This window comes from Clarias gariepinus, chromosome 17, assembly GCF_024256425.1.
Source record: "Clarias gariepinus isolate MV-2021 ecotype Netherlands chromosome 17, CGAR_prim_01v2, whole genome shotgun sequence".
NCBI classification, from domain to species: domain Eukaryota; kingdom Metazoa; phylum Chordata; class Actinopteri; order Siluriformes; family Clariidae; genus Clarias; species Clarias gariepinus.
The window spans coordinates 19,993,125-20,015,034 of NC_071116.1; the positions used below are offsets into that span (position 1 = coordinate 19,993,125).

The 21,910-nt window shown below is 37.2% G+C and overlaps 1 protein-coding gene across 4 annotated transcripts; it reads right to left on the reverse strand.

Moving 5' to 3' along the window:
- Positions 1-189: 189 nt before the first annotated feature.
- slc38a9 (solute carrier family 38 member 9) lies at positions 190-21,726 on the reverse strand. Of its 4 annotated transcripts, none has more exons than XM_053516054.1 (15): positions 21,642-21,726; positions 20,149-20,280; positions 17,986-18,115; positions 16,909-17,027; positions 16,744-16,807; positions 16,553-16,646; positions 15,770-15,940; positions 15,586-15,645; positions 14,600-14,800; positions 14,207-14,314; positions 13,760-13,866; positions 9,855-9,968; positions 7,447-7,595; positions 5,076-5,165; positions 190-2,643 (listed from the first exon to the last, which is right to left on the reverse strand). In XM_053516054.1, exons 2-15 carry the CDS (start codon positions 20,238-20,240, stop codon positions 2,478-2,480), a joined length of 1,665 nt encoding a protein of 554 aa, XP_053372029.1. In that variant the 5' UTR covers positions 20,241-20,280; positions 21,642-21,726; the 3' UTR covers positions 190-2,477. The 4 variants fall into 4 exon arrangements, with proteins under 4 accessions (XP_053372029.1, XP_053372031.1, XP_053372028.1 ...); XM_053516056.1 differs by lacking the exon at positions 21,642-21,726 and adding an exon at positions 20,627-20,858; XM_053516053.1 differs by lacking the exon at positions 21,642-21,726 and adding an exon at positions 20,442-20,555.
- Between the last annotated feature and the right edge of the window lie 184 nt (positions 21,727-21,910).

A 21,910-nucleotide genomic window follows, 5' to 3' on the forward strand; every position in this document is an offset into this window, starting at 1 on the left:
TGCCTTTTCTAAATGCTCAGTGCAAAAATTAAGTGTTACTAGAAGTCTTATGAGTAATAATTATCAAATACACACTTAGTAAAACATAACATACTTAGAAACTGTCTAAAAGCTCAGAAACAGTCAGATACATTTTATATAGAAGTTTTACATTTTATTAAAACTGCATACAAGAACATGAGATATATGGCTTTCCAAATTAAAAGTTGTACACCATTTCACAACCAACAAAAGCTTTGAACATTTGTCTGATGTGCAAATTAAAACTCTGCAACCCAGCAAAAATGTCAGCGTCATATATCCCTAGCCTGATCATTTAAGACACTTATGAATTCCTAAGGCTTTAACATTGATAAATCAAACTTCAAGAAAAACATGAGCATCTTCAAATAAATCCAGAGACTAGTGAGATCAGCTCACACACTCCCAAAAGGATTACAGCTCTATTTCTCAGCTCATTTATTTCAATTACTTTGTCCACTCGTTAATACATTACCATTAAAAAACAAAAAATCACACCGCAATACACAAATCATTGTAATAGTAAAGCTTGATAGGTTAATACATATAACTGTATCTTCAGAAATATCTGCACCCTTTTTGAAAAAAAAAAACTTTCTATATAGAAACAATAACCTGCTATGAGTTATTATATGCATAGTTACATTAGAAACAAAAAAGTGCATTTTTTCCTGACAGAACAGTTGTTTCAAAATGTAAAAAAATCTCCGTTCATTTAATAGAAAAAAAGGCTTGCGCCTTTCCTCATTTCTTTATATTTTGCTTTTAAAAGAGGCAGACTTTTTCCATATGCTTTAATGTAAGCTTGAGGAATAGTTCTCCAGGCTTCCACTTCTCTGGCTCTCACTTCCAGCCCAGTCCTTGTACCTGACCAGTTTCAGAGGAATGTTTGTTTTTTTGCTTGTTAAGCCACACAGTGACCTATGAATCATTCAAGCATAAAAAAGCGTAAGACATGAACTAATGAGAAACAGGTGCAGGTGATTAGTTTACTGGTGATTCTGAATGCCTGAAACAGACGAGAGGGGTAATGAGGTTGCTGCTGAGGTTGTGACATAAACCACCAATTTTTAAATTGGACCTTTATGCACTTTGTAGCCTGTCACAGTAAAACATTTGTTTCTATTTCTCTAAAGTTGATAATTTAATATGAAGCAATGAGAGATGGCTCAAGTCGTCTAAACAACTAACGTATGTGTTTATTTATGCTGATTTGGAACTACTGTATGTTTGTCCCAGCACCTTGCCGAAAACTATCCATATCCATTTAAAGACCTGGTACAGGCAACACCGAGTTGGGCTGACACATCCTGGTACTTGGCACAACTGAAGATTTCAGAAATCTTTACAAGAGCCCCAAAGCATTAGTGGTGCAACTGTATATTTTACAGTGTGTATCAGGGGCTTCCAAACGGCTTGTTGTTGTAAAGTGAAGTTGCTGGTTGATTTTGTAACATGACACATGTGCAATTCTAAAACTGTGATCTTTAGAATTTTTAATCCCTCTTTCATCCTCCTGAACGTGAAAGTAGGCAGCGTGCTCATAGATCCAATTCTAGACACGCTTTTAACAGTTTCAGACATCCAAAACTTTTTGTTCTGACCTTCATTGTGCTTATTACTGCTTTTTTTTATTATTTTTTTTTACCATTTGTGCAGGAGCCTTTGTGTTGGGAGATGATTGGTTTTCTCTATGGAAATGAATGACAAAAAGGATGGTACATCATTTTTACTTTGTGAAACAGGCCATGGTTTCTTTGGAAGATGAGCTAGCTAGATAGATTAATAGAGAGAATTATTATTTAAAAATGCAGTTCTAACGAGATTTTCCCCCTTGAATTAGTGTGTTTAATGTTCATAATGAATAATTTTTGCTCATTTTAATGAAGGGTGTCAAGGTATGAACCGTAAATTACAAAATGTTCAGTACAAGGACCTAGACAAGTACCATAAATAAAACCATACATGCATGACCTGAACATTCTGTTGAGTTCACAGTATAAATCTGTGGAATTTGGGCATGCATAAGATCTGCATGAACAAATGTGCTTAAAAAAAATAGTTGAATCAACACAAAATTCAAAAGTGCAGTTGGAATAATGGCGTGTAACTTCTCGAACCAATTACAGTCACCTGCCTGACATACAGTGGAGGAATGATACTCAAACACTGCTTGGCTGCTGTATCCTTTTAGCTTGAACTTGAAAAAATCCCTGTAACACAAATGTTAAAACAACTGTGCTGATGGTTGTTTTTCAGTAAGTAACACTGACAGGGCTTTTCAAACAAAGGTGATTTTTGCCAAATCAGATGGATTTCCCTTTCTGATATCATCCATGTGCAGTGAGTTTATTACTTTAAAGTGAATTACAGTACTAGAACTGCAACACTGCCACCTAGTGCCAACATGAGAACTACAACCGTGAGAATTTGTGTCAGAAAACAATGTGATGGTACTACATGAAGAACTGGGCCAGGAGGTTGGCCGCTCCGAGCACGATGAGGAAGATGTGGAAGCAAGCAGAGGGCCAGCGCAATTCACCGCTACGTTTCAGGGCCTTTAGATGGACAGCTGAGGGGAAGACAAACACCAGAGCCAGACCGCAGGTGGCCCCCGAGTACCTACACACACAAACATGTTATCAAAGTATTACATAGAAAGGGTTCAGAGCCAATTTACATTGCATCAGCATTATCTGCAGATCTGTTTGAAGAAATCAGAATGAGTGCCATTTCATAAAAAAAAAATTATAATGTTGACTACTTGTAACATGCTAAGACCAAACCTGAAAATACAAGTATGCATTTTGCAAAATAAGTAAGAAAGTAAGTAAATAAATAAAAAAAGAAAAAAAGGGATATTAAATTCTCATTAAAACAGGTCACTTGGTTATTATTTGACACTATTAGTCAGCCTTTTAAGATTACATAGCTTTCGTTCATTCATTTTCAGTTTTTCTTTGCTTTTTATTATGCATTTTTATTAACTTTGGGAGCGGTTGTGCAGATTTTGCAAATGCTAAGTCATGAAAAGGTGTTCAAAAGGCAGATCCAACTCTTAACAGAAAACACTTTTAGCCGATTTCCATCTGCAATCGCACAACACAATCGATCTGACATCGGTGTGCTTGAAAAATATGCTAATAAACTGTTTTTTTTTCTAACGGGAGGAGCCACAGCATACAGTACCTCCCAACCACAGAGCACCAGATAATATTCTCTTGGACTCCAGATGGCAGCGGAATCACTTGCTTAGACCTGAAAGGTTTCCTGCATTACACGCAGATTTGAGACTGAACACAGAAAACGATGTTTATAAGGGAACAGGAGGCCTTGCTGGCACTACACATCCATATGTAGTGTGGAAACACCATCTCTCCTTCAGAATTCATGTTAGAAAAGGCTAGAAAGAGGATGGAAAACATTGCAGAGAGCTCCAATAAAGACTAAGACTGAGAGCTGTTGTATAAAATATAAAAGGTCTTAGTTTATGTGAATGCCATCAAAATCTAACAACACTAACTTACAGTACGTGTAAGTTAGTGTTGTTAGAAGAGGTGTTCTTCCTACATCACATGGCAGCTGAAAGCACCTCGAGGTACAGGGCTATTTTCCACTTGCATGAGCTCACAGATGCTTTTGTTACTGGCATCGACAAAGAACTGGCATCCGGAGAGAACACGACCAATTGTTGTTCTCTTGGATTTCCGAACCAGGAAACTGCAGGGACTTGCGGCTTCCCAAAAACAGGATAATCGCTTCTGATTTTTATTTTCCTTGTATTTGTATCAAACATTGGGTAACTTTTTTATACAGTACTTTATCAACAGATGCTGTATATACTTATGTGTTGATTTTCAGGATCATGCATTTCACACACATTGTTCACGAGAACGACTGCCGTGATATCCAAGATACGTCAGCTGAAATCGTTATTCACAGACAAACAGCCATCTTTACTACATTCACTGCAGCTAAGAGTCTCGTCAGCATACTGTGCTTAAAGTCTTCTGTAAATTTCGCCTTTATCTAACACAAAATTAATCACAAGAACCGATTTGACTTAAACTCCCCTTGTAAATATTGACTCTAAATCCTGTCAAGATTCTGCTGTTTCAGTTGTGAGCATCTCAGGCTCATATCCCTGAAGTAAGCAGCAAACATGAAAATGACCAGCCATGCTCTCAGATACATATTTGCTCCCTGTAATGTATGGTTTATGCAAAACAAATAAAGGACACAAAACAAACATGGATTAATGTGAGGCATTAAAAGCTTGAAGTAAAACTATGGTTACAGTTAAGATACAATTTCAATAAATGCTTTTAAACAGAATATGGGTGGAGGACACACACAAAAAAAAAAATCACTAGAAGGGCCATTTGTTTTATTTGAAACAAGCTGCACCTTTCTTCACTGCACTTAATTTCTTACTATTGCAACAGACAGTCGAAACTAGAGCACAACCAGAGCCATGGCTAATGAGGCAAAAATTCCAATATATCTGAACATGTTGCATCCATACAACAAAATTTTATGTAAAGTGGCATGGGATTTATCAATTTATCTGCTTCAGAATCAGCAAGCTTCTGCAGCTGGTAGCAGAAAACTGTACTATAAATAAAAGATGCACTTTAAATGGATAGCATTATTAATAGAATCTATGCAGGAAAATATAAACGCTCAATCTACTAACAGAGCATGTAAGATAGAAAAAAAATATTTTAATAAAAGTTTTTAATGCATTTACAATGACCTGAAGGTGGGAATATATTCATATATCCTAAGTAGTAAAAATCTAATCACACAGTATAATATGTGCAACTCGTAAACATACAACACAAACATGCTTACAGTATTTACTTAATGCAAAATGACAAACATGCTCCTGTTTTTTTTTTTAGTTTTTTTATGTCCTATTCTGCCTTGCATAATGTCTATTCTGCATTAATACTGTATTTATCTATATATTGTGTATACATGGCACTGTTATTAATTAATTTATGTTTACACCAGATGCTTAAACAAAATTTAAAGTCACACTTTTCTCTTACCTGATAATGGAACCAATGTTGGGATAAAACTTGGCCATTAGGACCCCAGCAGCCACAATAATGATATTTAGGAAGAAGACATGGAAAAAACTATATAAAAAAAAAAAAAACTGTTATTATGATACTTATTAAAGACATTTTACTTTACATTTCACTGTTGGACACTTTTACTAATCATACTATTCCAGGAGACTTTGGGCAGGGGGAATGGTACAACCTGGATGGGTGCCAATCCATCTCCAGACACACACTCACACGCACACGCAGCATTTCTTTGGACTGTGGGAGGAAACCAGCATACCCAGAGGAAACCCACCAAGTACGGGGAGAACATTCAACCCTCACACACAAAGACCTGATGTGTAAATTGACCAGGAAAACATTCAACCCTGGAGTTGAAGTCCACAGTGCTAACCACTACGCCACAGTGTCGCCTACTTTTACTATTATTACTCTCAATATATCTTTATGTCCATTTTACTGCTACTACTACAGTTAATTTCTACTACATCTATTCATAGTTTACACACCATTTTGCATTAGTTCCATTGAACTGTTCTGTTGTCTGGTCTATTTGACGTCCCAGGTGTTTATTGTATTGTGCATTTGCTACACACTTGTTAAACTCATCTCAAAATGAGCAACACTGAGCAACTGCACTGCTATATGTTGCACCATGGTCTTGGGAGATTATATTGTGTTTCAATGTATACAAGCTATACAAAAAAAAAAAAAAAAAGACTTGACTTTATGTCAGGGCATAATAACTATAACGAGGTATGTACTACTGCAGAATCAATAAACAAAAAACAAAAGTCTTAAATCTTTAAAGCAAGACTGTAAAAGCATCTGAATAATAATAATAATGATAATATTATTATTATTAATAATGATGCTAATTTTTTTCATGTTACTGTCATTTCTGAATAACACTACAAAATATTTTCTGTCCTGAACACATAACAGGTTTGAAAAAAAAGAAAAACTCTGCATTGAGACCTATGCAAAACTGCTTTCAATTCGTTTTTCTTCCCAGTATTCAGGGGAAATTCTGTGGAAAATGAATGAAAGAGGGTGAAATGTGGGCTTTTATTTAAAATAAAAAAGGCATCAGCCAGTGGATTTATCCTTTGTTCTAAGGAAGTGTTCAGTGCTATTAAATGCTTTTTTTTATCTCTGGATCAGCTCACAGCTCAGTGAAAAATAATAAGAAAAAAAACAAAGCCTGTGGAAAAATAAATAAATAAAATTGTGTTTGTTTACCAATTCAACAATTCTCGGAACAACAAGTCCATTAGTTTTGTAACATTTTCTTGGTTTGCTAATGTTATGGATTGGTCCCACTTTAATGGCAGTTTATATCTTATAGGAGTGTGAATGTTGGCTTGTCCACACAACATCTGCACGCACATACAGCATATGCTTTTTCTCTGTTTTTGTATCCTGTGTTGGTGTAAACAATCGGCGAAAACGAGACCACAGGTTTTGTGAATGCAACAAAGCTGCTTCAAATTTCACAGTGTTCCACATTCATCGGTATTACTGATATGGATACTGATCTAATATTAGAAGTTTTACAGGCTTTTTATTGGGAATATAATGATGAATGTCCGACAACTGTTAATTGTTGGAGCGATTCAATGTGCCACAGAATTCTAATCCAACGTCCACTGAACCCCTTATGCAAACTCGTAGCCTTTGAGCCTTTGAAAACTTGAGCTTTTTTTTAAATCACAACTCAACTACACATGCAGAATGCACATGCTAATTTTAATTTTGAAGGATGCTAAGAGGTGTTACATGACTATTAGCCCTCTATTTAGTTCATTGTAAAAAAAAATAATTATTAACACTTCATTCTACTCTGGTTTCCTCCCACAGACAAAAAAATATGCAGGTTAGGTTTATTGGCATTCCCAAATTGCCCGTAGTGTGTAAATGGGTTTAGAAGAAGAGAAAGTTATAGAAAATGAGTGAAATTTCATTCAGATTCATCTTAATGAGTTTACTCTATTCTGACCGAAAGAGACCAAGTGTGTGCATGTGCGTGTGTGTGTGTGTGTGTGTGTGTGTGTGTGTGTGAGAGAGAGAGAAAAGCCTCTTCAATCTTTCATGAACCAACTGTGATTAAACTAAAACCGGGACATTTTAGCACTGCACACACAATACTTAAAAGTGTGCTTAACATAATGAGGCTCCTGCCTCTATTCTTTTCCCTGCATATAAATGTTAATTTAACTAATCCAATAATGACACTAATACCTGCCTTTAAGTTGTACAACAAGTTTTTTCTAGTTTCTGTCTCCCAATTTGCCTCTTCATGCAAAAACATGCCATACAATAAGTAAGCCTACACTATGAGTCATCTTACCTGGGGTAGTGATCACCAAACAAATGACCCATGATCTGCACCCGAACCAGGTAACCCAACAGCGGGTAGACGGTGGTCATTTGAAACAGCAGAAAAGCACGAGCCACAAAGACCATAATGTCACTGCTGGGAAAGTTATCCAGAAAGTTCTGCATAAAAGCAAGGGTCAAAGATTTGGAATTCACGGTTAAATGACATGAAAAGGTCAGTGCAACTACTGTAGTACTGCGCAAAAATCTTGTGCCACCCACCTTTTGTTTATATTTTGCTTCCAAGAAGATTTTCTTTTTCTCATTTTCAGTTCAGTCCCTGAGCAATTTCAGAGAAATGCTTCAGTTTGTTAAGCTACACCGTGACCAATGAATCATTCACACCTCACACCCGCCCCAGCCCAAAGACTGCCCTCATCATATGTCTTGTAAAGGCCATCAATCCTAAACACCCAAGCTTACCCAAAAACCTGTGTAAAGAATGTGAAATGGCAGAGATCAGAAGATCAGGAAAGCACCTGTCCCAAACGGTGTCATGTGCTGACCAACTGGCTCCTCTGGATCTTCACACATATCTTCAACAGATCACTCAGTTGTGTGCTGATCCTGCTTCAAACAATCCACCATTATCCCGGTCGCAAAGAAACCCCCCATTTCATTGAATGACTACAGGCCTATGATGGAGGGTTTTTCAGAGACCGGGATAACTTGTATTGGCCCATCTATAGAACATCACAGAGTAGCTATTAGTCATTAGTTTGCCTACCAAGCGAAGGATGATGCAGGTAGCATGGGGCACTACATCCTGCAATATCTCGACCAGAACCTATGCAAGAATTCTGTGTTGACTTTAGTTCGGCCTTGAACACGACAATCATGGAAATCCGGGCAGGAAACAGCACGGGAGACTGGGAGAAGTTACTTTTAGCACGCAGCTAGTCAGTGCTTCACAAGGACGTGTCCCCTCCCCACTGCTATTCTCCTTGTATACTAATGACTTTACATCCAAGGACTAAGCTATTAAACTCCTAAAATTTGCAGTCTGCATATCAGCAGGACGTGGATTGCCTGGTGATCTTGTGCAAGACAGGACAACCTGGAGCTGAACAAGCTCATAACCGTGGAGATGACAGTGGACTTTAGGAGACAGCCTTTAACACTTCTCCCCCTCACAATATCCAACAACCAATATCCAACAACAACAATCAATGTGTCGATTGTGAAGCATTTCTCAAATTTTTGGGAACTACCATTTGCCATGACCTGAAATGGGAAGGCAACATCCTCAAAAAGAACCAGCAGAGAATGTCCTTCCTGCACAAACTGAGAAAGTATGATCTGCCACAGGAGCTGCCGATACAGTTTTATACTGCAGTCATTGAGTCTGTCCTGTTCACATTCATCACTGTCTGGGGTTTGGAGCAGCCACAAAACAGGCTGCAGAGAACACTAAAAACGGCAGAAAAACAAATAATTGGAGCCCCCCTGCCCCCTCTCCATGACATGTCCTCTACAAGAAATAGGAAATGGGCAGGAACAATTTTTTTCACCTCCTCCCTTCTGGCCAGCGCTATAGAACTGAATGGGAAATTATGGGTATTCCTGTGCCTGGCTGTTTTGGTGTGCAATCACCCTCATAAACAGTTGTACTGGACTATATGCAATCTGCTGTAAAAAGCACCAACATACTATTTTGTTGTTTTTTAAACACTAAATTCTTACACAAATACAATTACTGTTTTACAATTTGCACAAATAGAACATGTGATACTGTACCAGCACCACCATGACTCTAAGAAACTCCCTACGTTGTTCTGCACATTACTACCTTCTTGCTATTTTGCACTACTTATTAAGCATATGTGACACACACGGCTACTTACCCTACCCTGCACACTCACTTTATGTACATCTGGGCATACTCAGGATTCCCCACCTGCCTTTATTTAATCTGTAATGGTTACTGAATGTTGTGAGATTACTGTATATAGTGTTCTGTCTACAACAAATATACAGTGCTGTGTTGGTCTGTAATCTGATAGCCACAACAAACAGCCGGAATCAAATTCCTTGTGTGTATCAACATACTTGGCAAATAAAACCCATTTCAAATTCAAGCATAAAAAAAAAAACTTAAAAGGCATGAACCAATGAGTAACAGATGCAGATGCTGACAGATCAGGCCAGTGATTAGTATAAATCAACAACCAAGTTTTAAATGATATCTTTAGGCACTTTCCAGCCTTTCACAGTAAAACATTTGTTCCCATTTCTTTAATTTAATCTACATCATCTAATTTAATATGAAGTAATGAGGGGTGGCTCAAGACATTTGCACAGTACTGTATGTGAAAGCTGAATGGTGCTTTACAGTTCACAGATCAAAGGACAAAAACAGGTTTATAAAATATGGCTTACTGGTTCAATGCAGTTTTTAGACAGTGGTGGAGAAGGAAAAGAAGCAAAGATCATGATTCCCACGTAGAGATAGGTTAGACCTACTAAAAGGTATGCCAAGGACAAATCCCGAACCTGCAACCAAAAACAAACCAAAATGTTAAATCTTATTAAAGAATCTCATTAATAAATATATGAGAAAACCAGAGCATGAGCACCAGAACAGCAAATGTTAAATGTAATGGTCTGTTGTTTAGTGGTATAAAGGAGGAGCCAGCCGATATTTATTTGATTACAACTTTTAAACATACTCTGCAATAAAGAAAAATGACAAAGACAAAGATGGGTTTACTTCAAAACGTCTGAGGAACAACTGCTGCACATCTGGTATTGGGATTGAGGAGAACTATATGAAGGGAACTCTGCTTTCTTTCTAACCAAGTATTTTAACAAACGTCTTCTGCATTGCATCTGCTCACCGTACACTTTAACTGGAACACGTGAACACCGTGTACAGTGGAACCTTGGATTACGAGCATAATTCGTTCAGGAAGCGGGCTCATATTCCAAAACACTCATGAACTAAATTGAATTTTCCTATAAGAAATAATGGAAACTCAAATTATTCCACAGCCCAAAAGAATTAATACATAAAAATTAAACAAATTAACCTGCACTTTATTTAAAAAAAAAAAAAAAAGTAAAAACAATGCCGCTCGTAAAAAGACACAAAGAGTAGCCTGAGCCTTGAGCAGAGAGAGAAAATGGATTCTCTAAGCTAATGAGACTTGCCTTTGCTTTACACGTGCACTGTACACACACACATACAGACACAAAATAAAATATGGTTTACGTGCACGCAGTGTTATAGTAAACAGTACACGCATGCACAGATGTTGATTATACCTTTGAGAGACGCGCACTAGGACCCAGCAGGGAAGATGATTACCCCCAATTCCGCAGCGCAAGAGAGAAAAACAGTTGGCTCAGTTGTGATCACGTGACGCTTGGCGGCAAAACAAGTAGCGCATGTGTGATACATGATACTCGTTACTAGTAAACCAAGATTTGTTCATTTTCCAACTCAAAATTAGTTCTTCAAAAAAGTTCTTAAAGGGGCCACCTCTAAATACTATGCTTTATTAGCGCAATCAGATTCCTCAGCCTATGACTCTCTAAAATCACTGTGGGAACAGGATCTGGGGGTATCATTTAATCCAGCAGTTTGGACCACAATTTGTAAAGGCATTTTTCCAAAAAGCACTTCAGTATCTTTACACAAACAAAATTTCAAATTTTTTCATAGAATTTACTTTACACCTGTACGTCTTCACAAAATGTATTCCGGGCAGTTCCAATCTTTGCTTTAAATGTAAAGCACATAGGGGTACATTTTTTCATGTATTCTGGTCCTGTGACAATATCCAATCATTCTGGAAGGGGGTTCACTCTGTAACTCAAGAGATAATTGGAAAACATTTTATTCTGTCTCCTGCACTGTATTTGTTGAATCATATTCCTGTAGGCCTTTTTGACTTGGACTCCAAGCTCTTGTTTACAACCCTTTCATTTTTGGCAAAAAAATGCATTTTGCTGAAGTGGTCCACTCCCCAGGTTCCAACTATTACTATGTGGATATCCCAGCTGTCATCTTTTCTTCCCTTGGAGAAACTAACTCATGATCTTAATCACAGGTCGGACAAATTTTGGAAACTCTGGAAACCTCTCCACTGTTTTTTGCAAAAACTCTGAATGTTTATTTTAACAGAGGTTTCTATTTTCCCCATCATGTTTTGCTTTGCTTAACTTCAGCAGGCAGAGTTTTATATTTTCTTGTACATTGCATATTGTTATTTTTTCAGCGCTGTGGGTGGGTGGGTGGGTGTGTTTGTTTGTTCGTTCGTTTGTCTGTCTGTTTGATTGTGTTTGTATTATTTGAAAATCCCTAAAAAAAAAATTTAAAAAATCTTTGCTCGTCTTGCGGAACACTCGCAAACTATGTTACTCGCAATCCAAGGTTTCACTGTATCTCTCAAACTTAAGTATTTCTGTTAAGGAACATCTCAGTGCCATCAAAATGATGTGTTTTCGTCATTGTTTACGAACAAGGTAGTCAAAATGCGTAGTCCTTTAGTCAATATAACAATGTACTATCAGAAAAGTATTTTCTGATCAGAACTACGGCTGTTTATGGCTAAGATTTGATGACAATAATTAAAATTGAAAAAAGCTGCACTTTGCTTGCACGGCAAAAGATTTGACAGGATACATTTTTATGATCTTTACTGATTGTACTGTAATTTGCTCACAAAACAGAAAATAAAAAAACGAAGACCACTGTACATCACAAAGAAAATAAATAAATATATAAATAAAAATATTGGAAATATTCATTAGGCAGAATTATAGATGCAGCACAGTATGAGGAACTACACAGCTGTTATTCTGACTTCCCCATCTGTCAGGCCACAGATTCGCTTCCTCATCACAATGCAGCACTGAAAGAGTCCTTTGGAGTGTCTTATCCATACTCTGTAGACATCTGCTGTGATGTCCTCACATGCTGTATCTATGGCAGTTAGGAATTTAAGAGAACTGAATGATCATTGGCTGATCACAAACTTTAAACATTTCTCTCTATTGGTGAAGTCAAGGTTCAGCTAAGAGCATTTTATCAATTTAGGGCAAATAAAAAAAAAAAAAGGCTAAGAAATGTAATTGACGGATTTTGACAACGGGTTTAGCCATTTTTGTATGTAATGACGTATACAACAAACTAATGCTTTGATGTTTTGAGAGAACCAGAATAATGCATTTTGATCAACATGACATACAGTAAGTGACTATTAACGTAGGAATCCGCATATAGTTGTGCATAACCATTTGCATGGGTGTGCCAAAGCATTTGTAATTTGTTCAAAAGAATGAGAAATTGCTTTTATGACGTGCAAAAGTGACCAGATGTTTTACAGATTTCTGAAATGAACAAAAACCCAAAGTGTTCAATGAGTGCAAACATACATAACTTTGGAATGTTACTTTGAAAGATATATTATACTAACACATCTTCCAAAATGGTACAAAGATTGTGACAAAAGATTAGGGGTGTATGTAAATAACTTATTTAGCATGTGAACAGGATAGGCAGGACAAAGCGATAAAAGATATGAAATAAACAGCTAGTTGTTCCAAAGTCAGACTTGGAAAGACAACAGACATTTTACTCCACTTTAGTCTTTTGGCTGCTTTCCATGAGGGGTCGCCACAGCAGACCTTCTGATCCACACAGAAATTAGCACAGGTTTTACACCAGATGCCCTTCCTGACGAAACCCTCCCATTTTATGCGGCTGCATCCAATGGCTGAAGTTTGGGCATTGGGTGGGAATTGAACCTGGGCTTCTCCTTTGCAGGGGAGAACCCTACCACTGAGCCACTAATGGCCACACGTTTTGTCTCTACGATGTTAAATTAAACTAGTTATAGTATTGAATTTATACATACTTTCAGTTAATTTTAGTGTGTAATCAGGAATTTAATTTAATCTGACTTCAGCATTGCATGTTTTCGGGAAAGTCCAGAATTCACACATGCGCACACACACACACACACACACACACACACAAAAAAAAAAAAAAGATGTGAAACATGAGAACATGACTTCTGCTGACTAATGCCTTTCTACTTTCTACTGAAAAGGCCAAAGTGGGCACTTCCTTATCAAGAAATCTGCATTTACCACAGAAACTCATAACTCTGTTATGTGCAAAACTATAAAATATCTGTTCCCCAAGATCTTAGCTCTGTCAGATCTCAGAGCCATTTAGTTGTCTGGATGTGATGACCGTCCATCCAGTCTACCTTAAAATACTCTGTCCATTGTTTACGATGTGCATGGGTTTAAAAAAAGGGAAGGCTCACACTCACGTTGTTTTCCTGATTCCTGTTGTTCTTCATCAGAGTGATGATGCAGTTGTGGATGAAGAAGGCCAGAGTGAGAACACCAGTGAGTTGAGGACACCAGATTCTGAACTCTACACAAACCCACACACAGAGATCATCGATGAACAATTTAAAAGCGTGATTCAGTACCTGTGCAGCTTCCTGTATTTGTCCAATACAAAGATTGCAGAGCAATAAAGTGATTTGAGCTGTTTTAATTTACCTGATAAAATTAAATGAGTATGTTTGTTCATTTTAAATGATGCACAACATCATTCCCTTCGTAGAAAAAAGAAGTATAAATAAAAAGACATGGAGGATTTTAATAATTAACCTCTGTATAGCCCAACTAATACTTTAGTCTTTTCATCAATATAGCACTATAATACAGAACCCTGTTTCAAATCATCTTCACCTGGTACAGATGTTTACCTGGAACGAAAAATTCGGTGGAATCAAACCAATGGAACTCCAGATGAAAGCCTAGCCGGAAAGCTTTAAGGGTGACCAGGATGATGAGGTAAACAACTGAAATAGTGCCTGCAGGAAATGAAACAAATCAACATGACAAATAAAGAAAATCAATAGCTGCCAAAATGCAAATAAATTTTCCTTGATAAACAAATGCAGCATGTGGACGAACCCCAATGTTTGTCAGATATTCAAAACCACAGTAACAACGAAATTCCAGTTGGAAATTATTATCCTAACAAATTCAAATATTCAAACGATTACACACGTAGCGGTTCAAACTAAAACGTAACAAAATGCACAAACAGATCAGATTAAAAAATAAATAAATAAATAAAGCAGACAGCAGCTTACCTAAAAAGGTGAACCTGGCGAAGAAGGAGGCCGAGCGAAAGTTGAGCAGGGGAAAAAGCAGCACAACAAGGTAGAGAGGGATAGTGTTGTTTTTACTCCACCAGTGGTCAAACAACACTGTAGCCGTACTGTTATCACTGACATAATGTTGGTTAACGCCAATGTTCTTATTTGAATCTGCATCTGGGTATGGACAAACCACTGGAACAGATGATAAAATTAGATTATCGTTACTAGATACTGATCACCAAGCGTTAGTTCTCGGAATATACATTGACAGACATACGCTAAAGAGTGAGAATACGCAAATATACAGTATGACCGCATTAAAAATGAATCTTATTGTACTGGTAATTTAAAGGAGCATGTAATGTTTTAAATATTTTAAAGCTGGTGGCAGACAGTTAAAGTTTGACAGTTTAAAGTTCAAAATTCAAACAAATAGATCCCTCTGGAATACTCTTCTTATTACTTCAAAAGCCATGCACAGGGACAGGAGTGCAGTAGCATTTGGCTGGTTGTGTGTGCCTACGCAGGTACTGTGTCAGGCAAGCTAAAATGTGATTTATTATATTATTTTTATAAACAAGCATAAACCCATCCGCCTCGGGGGCATCAGCCAGCTGATTTTAGAAATAGGAAAGAATAACAATAATTGCCTGATTGAGTATATCAGATGGCAGAGAGAATAGAGTTACTCTAGACTTCCTGTAATTCTCCTTTGAACTCTCATCAGAAATGCATTTCCACCCACGAAATTATTGCTTATTGGGAGCTTTTATTATTATTATTATTTTTTATTTACACTTTATATACGATATATTGAAGCCCTTTACCGCTATCTGAACAATTTTATGAACTGCTCTGCCGCCACATGCTTGGCTAACAGGATGGGGTATGGGCGTACCTAATAAAGTGGTCTGAGTTTCTATAATGATATATATATTAGAAATGGGGATGTCCTAAAATGTGTCAAGGAAACCAACCTCTATCGGTTCCATTTGTGCCAAACTCTGAATCAGACACATTGACTTGATGAACATAGTCTGGTTGTAGGAGGAAAAACAAAACAAAAACAAAAAACACTTTTACTTTATGATAGATTAAACCATTGTATTAACCATGAGGAATCATTGAATTCGAGGAAGTAGCATGACAATGGTTGCTTACTGTAAATGAATTTGCCAGTGTTAAACAGGAAGTTAGACATGAGCACCCAGTAGACCACCATCGCCCCAATCAGCGACACCATGGAAAATAACAGACTCGACCACTGTCCAAATCTCCCAAAATAATATTTACACACGTCAGGAAACTCCCAGTCTGAGGTATCTACATAAGCTGTGATAAAAAAAATAAATAAAAAAAAAGTTCCATGTCACAATAATACTCTAGAATTGTATGTGTGCGTGTGTGTATGTTTTTTAACTAGGACTTATTACATTGTGAGTACTTAGACATAATGCATTTAAAATGCTAAATCCACATACAGGACACAAAAGAGCAAAGGTGGAACATGAGCGGAGTACTAAATGTGACAAAGACATAAGGAAGTAAAGAATCTTTCAATCTTGCATTCCTGCAGTCATGTGCCAACAGCAGTAAACAGCTCAGCAGTAGCAGGGTAGGGTAGGGAGTCGGGAGGCACCAGCAGTCACGCCAACCCGTTAAAATAGTTCTTCCATACTTTATATGCATTGCTGAGAGCTGGGTAGTGCTCATATCTTATGTTAACACATCCTTGGATAATAATAATAGCAATAATAATAATTGCTATTATAAATGATATAGTACTTTTCATACATCAAATTGCAACAGTAAGCTTTACAACAACAACAAAAATAGTCTTTAAGTTGATTAGGTGACATTACTCATCAGTGCTGTTAAAGACTTGGGCTAAGAAAAAAACCTTAGGAGGAAGAGAGATAAGAGCTGTGTGTGTAGCTGGCTTACGTATTGATTTTGTGGATTTCAGAATCCTGTAGCAACAGTACAGTGTGATTAAGCCCATTAAGATGAGAATGATTATTCCCAATGTGAACCCAGACTGCAAACACAAAAAATAAACCCAGTCAGAGCAGGAAAGTAAAACAGCAATTTTAGATGAAACCGAAAAAATCAATCATACACACACACACACACACCTGCTTTATTCCCCATGGCATGCTCAGTATGGACGTTCCCATCATCGTATTCCAGATAGCAAATCTACACAAAACCAGTAGCATGATAATTTTTATGCAATCATGTTTTAAGTGTACAAAAATTACAAAGAAGTGTACAAAATTTGAAGAACTTCTAACACATACATAGTGACGATACTGGGGTTTTTGACAGTGCCCTCGCCTCCTTGTACTTTAAACGCTGTCCCCAGAGGGCTGTAAACAAAGATCTCCTCAGGTTCTGGGATCACATGGTCAGGCGGAGCCTTCAGAGATCAGACATAATAAACAAAAGTGTTATCTCATGACAAACATGTGGTACAAGTGGAAGTCATCTGCTTTTTAATCGATTTAGAGTTGATGTAATCAGTGTAATCAATGTTCTGTTTGATGTGCTCTGAATAACGCCTGCAGTACAAATATCAAATCAATATTAAACCTCCTGCATATAGACGTATAGTGTAACACTTTAGTAACAAACCCTGACTATTGAGTACAAGAGAAAATAATTATCTTTGGACTTCATCCATATGAAACATTAAAGCTGTTGGCTAGTTATACACTGGCCATTTCATCTATGTTCAAACCCTTTTACATCATGGGGCAATTTTAAGTCTCCAGTCTACCCACTAGGTGGCACGGTGGCTTAGTAGTCATCGCTGTCGTCTTGCACTTCCAGGATGCGGGTTTAATTCCCAGCTTCAGGGTCTGCGTGCATGGAGTTTGCGTGTTCTCCTCGTGCTTGGTGGGTTTCCTCTGGGGAACTCCAGGTTTCCTTCCAAAGTCCAAAGACATGCTGCCATTTCTAAATTGCCCGCAGTGTTTGAATGTGCATGTGAATGTTGACCAGAGGTCTCAGCACGATCGTTAAATGGGAAAAAATATAATGGTTATCCCACAGTACCTAGTTGGACTTTAGAGGTTCCTAGATGGAGGGATGGAATCTACCCACGGTCATGTTCAGATGTGATTGGCACTGGTAGGGGGAAGTGGAAGAGGGAATCTAAATGACCCAGTGTAAATCCTTAAAAAACTTAAGGACAAGATGAGAAAAAACAAATCATTCAGGTGATCCTGAATGAACGTAAAAGAGAAATGCTATCTTCTGTACCACTGTGTCACACTAACTAAATGCAGTTTTAGATTAAACCCAGTAGCCAGACAGGTGAATTAATTGGTTGATGTGTTCAGTTTCATGAAGAGCATAGTGGACATAGAGATTACCAGCAGCCTGTCTGACGATGCAGTTAGACGACCATAGTAATGAACTCTGCTGTTAAGCACTGAAGCTTCAGCAGACACTCGCTCCTGAGCCGAGTCCTCCACGATGTTCCTGGGCTCCACATGAAAAGGCCTGCAAGACAGAGACAAGAGAAGCGTTTCACTGAACTCATCTCGTCAATGTTTCTAAGCTTATTTAATTAAAGCTTTTAATTCAATTTGGTCCATTTTGCTGTTAAATGTAGGCTGACATTCATGATGTCAAACTCTAGATTAGGAAATAAACAGCTTAACTTATTCCTTATGTAACCTCCAACAATGGCTCTATCCATAATCAAACTGCTGTTTGAGGATCATAACCTTAATTCACACCCTAAATTTACACATACTTTTCTTAGAAAACGCTGATTATTACCAGTCCCTTTGAAACCAATGAATTGACACATGGGGAAAAAAAACTTGGAAGGAACAACAACCATCTGCTCTCAGTGCAGGAAACAATTACCAGAATTCACAGTCATAATATCAACACACATCCAGAACATTTCAGCACATATGTGTGGGGAAATGCACTGGTAGGGCTTCCAAACACTTCCCAGAACCATCACTTGCTGTACTCAGTTCGTGGAGGGAAAAATAGCACGTGTTTGTGCTGAAAAATTAAACAAGATAGACAACACTTGCATTTGAAGCCTCGTCCTCACCTTTGCGTTAATGGGCCATATTGACATCTCGTCTCTACTTGAAAATTCATGAGAAATGGCAGCTTGTGTAGACATGTTACAAAACACAACTCACATGCAGCTGAAATTGATTATGGCAAGCTTATACAGTGGGGACGGAAAGTATTCAGACCCCCTTAAATTTTTCACCCTTTATTATATTGCAGCCATTTGCTAAAATCATTTAAGTTCATTTTTTTCCCCCATTAATGTGCACACAGCATCCCATATTGACAGAAAAACACAATTGTTGACATTTTTTCAGATTTATTTAACAAACTGAAATATCACATGGGCCTAAGTATTCAGACCCTTTGCTGTGACTTATATATTTAACTCAGATGCTGTCTATTTCTTCTGATCCTTCTTAAGATGGTTCTACACCTTCATTTGAGTCCAGCTGTGTTTGCTTATACTGATTGGACTTGATTAGGTAAGCCACACACCTGACTATATAAGACCTTACAGCTCAAAATGCATGTCAGAGCAAATGAAAATTATGAGGTCACTGTAGATGTTTCATTGGCGAATCACATAAAAGGTTATGATATACAATAAATTCTAATTGAATATTTTTTTTTCTAGACGAAACAGTTGCACTGAATTAAACAGAGATTATGATAGAAAGATTAGACATTTTTTGACACCTGTTTGAATGATGCAATGAATAATGCAAAGTGTAAAACGTAAGGCTTACAGAAAAGTTAGAAATATTAAACACTGCCACTAGATTGTTATTAGGAAAAGACATTTGAAGGCTCAGCTAGTGACCAGAAGGTTGAGTTCAAATCCCTGCACAGCCCAGTCAAGCCCTAAACCCTAAAACTGTTTTAGATCTAAAGCTTCTCTATCCTAGTCTTTCATTTTAATGATTTTTATTTCACAGACGTGGTTTGTGGACAACACAAACGCAACTCATGGTAAAGCACAACTCACAATAGTTCAAAAGAATAATCCATGCATACTTTCCCCTGAAGTATTGATTCCATTTAACCTGGCAGAAAACATACCAAATTTACACCAGGGAACTTAAAAAAAAGATACGTGGATATCAGCTAACTGGTTATTGCTGCAAAGGTACTGTAAAATTCACAGTTGTTCTATAAAGTTTTACCCAACATAAGGTAACATGGCTATGATAAGCATCTTTTGCACTGTTGCTTGTTTAAAGAGGTAGTGAAGTGTATATGGGCATATCATCATATTAGCAGACATAAAAAAAAAAAAAAATTCTATTATGAAGCACCGAAACAGGATTGCAGTTTTAACCAATTGTGATCTCACCTAAAGGTAAAAATGTCTGCCAAACAAATAAATAAGACATCAACAGCAAACACTGATTGCACAAACACTGTATACTTACACTATTACCTAATAATAGCTTTCAGATCAATTAATACTTCATTCTGCGAAGTGTATGTTTCACAGTGAAACAAACTTGTACCTTCTTTGCCTGGGGTCCAGAACTTCTATCTGGTCTGAGTAATAATCTCCTGCTTGAATCGAACCCAGCAGAGGTTTTCCATCATCCTCCATGACCTCTTCTGATTCACAGGCTTCGCTTGAATATCATAACCTACACAAAATAAGTAAGACAAACCAAAATCAAACTCACAATGTACACTGGCTACAATCAAGATTCTTCCCTAGACAACCTCCTGTTAAAGAGCTACCACATACATTCTGAGCAATCCTGTTGTTCAGAACTAATTAACTTAAAAGTCACTAAAGAGTTACTTTTCATCCAGGATTACAGTACTGTGTTGCTCCTGAGAATCAAATTCTCCCAAAAGAGAAAGAAAAAAAAAAGGCAAAGCTTCTTGTAGGAGACGCCGACTCAGTCTTTCTGTGTGTGAGCATGTGCAAAAGAGGAAGAGAAAAAAAACAGGCACTTAACTTCAGTCCCTGAAGCATGACCTAACCTTTGATGAGGATGAAGCGTCAGCACACCACAAGCACATTCCAGCTGATATAATACTGTCATGGAAACGCTGTCGCAGGATGTTTCATTAACGATTTCTGTCTTTTCTATTTGTAGGATGTTGCGATGTTGTGACATCTTTTCTATGTGCAGGATGTTGCATTGAGGGTTTAAAAGCAAAGGCTATACAAACGGATCCAACTTTTTAAACTAGCAGCCCATGATTAACATGTCTAGAAATACACAGCAAAGCAAAACAAGTCTGTTAATCAGACATGGAAAATGATGACAAGGAGGAAAATCACTGAAAGGAATGTTTAATAACTTTTTCAACACACTATATTAGAATCACAGTGGATGTCATTTCCTCTTTGAGAACACCGGGACTTTCGAAAACAAACAGCTGAATGGATGTGAAATCTATTTTACACTGAAAGAGATTTTCATTTTTTTTTTTTGTAATAGTTGAATCAATTTATCACTATTTATACATTTTAAAACATAATAAGTGTTTAATCTATGTTTTGTGATAAGTTTTATCTCATTAATCACCAAGCCTAATTAAAGGTTTTTACAGATACAGAATGTAATAAATGTCTGTCCAAATGGAAAATATTCACTCATGTGACGTCAAAGCTGTCAACACGGTTTACTTAATATTAGATATTTGTTTAATTCAGGTGATGAAAGATGTACCAAAAGGTTGGTAAAGAATTAACTAAAATTAAAAGTAAACCCAGGACTGGAGATATTTGTAATGTTAGCTTAGAAGTGAAACATGCGATAGCATGCAATGCTGAACAAGTCTGCGACGGAACGGAGTTTATTTATTAATTCCTCATTTACAAATTCTACTTATATTTATTTATATAAATATAACATTACTGGAATAATATGGTTAGCTTTAATGCTAACCGGCTTTCTGTTTCTTTTGCTAAACGCTTGACTTTTCCCAAACCAAAGCAACGTCTTTAACTAATTCTACATTACAATGTTATTTATCTTGGATAACTTACCTGCAAAAAAGTAATAGTATGGTGTCGCTTTCGTCTCCAGGAAGCCCCAAGAACAAAAATACACTGGCAAATAACTTGTTTTGAAAGGAACACGTGAAGTGATGACGATTTATAATCGCTTGTGGGAAATGTAGTGAAGCTTTTACTCAGTTGTAACGCGATCATATTGTATGGGTACGCTATTGAAACTACATTACCCACAATGCTTCTGCACCAGCAGAGTTTTCTTTCAACTCTGGTCCGGTTTCGGTAAACTGTGGTTACTTTTG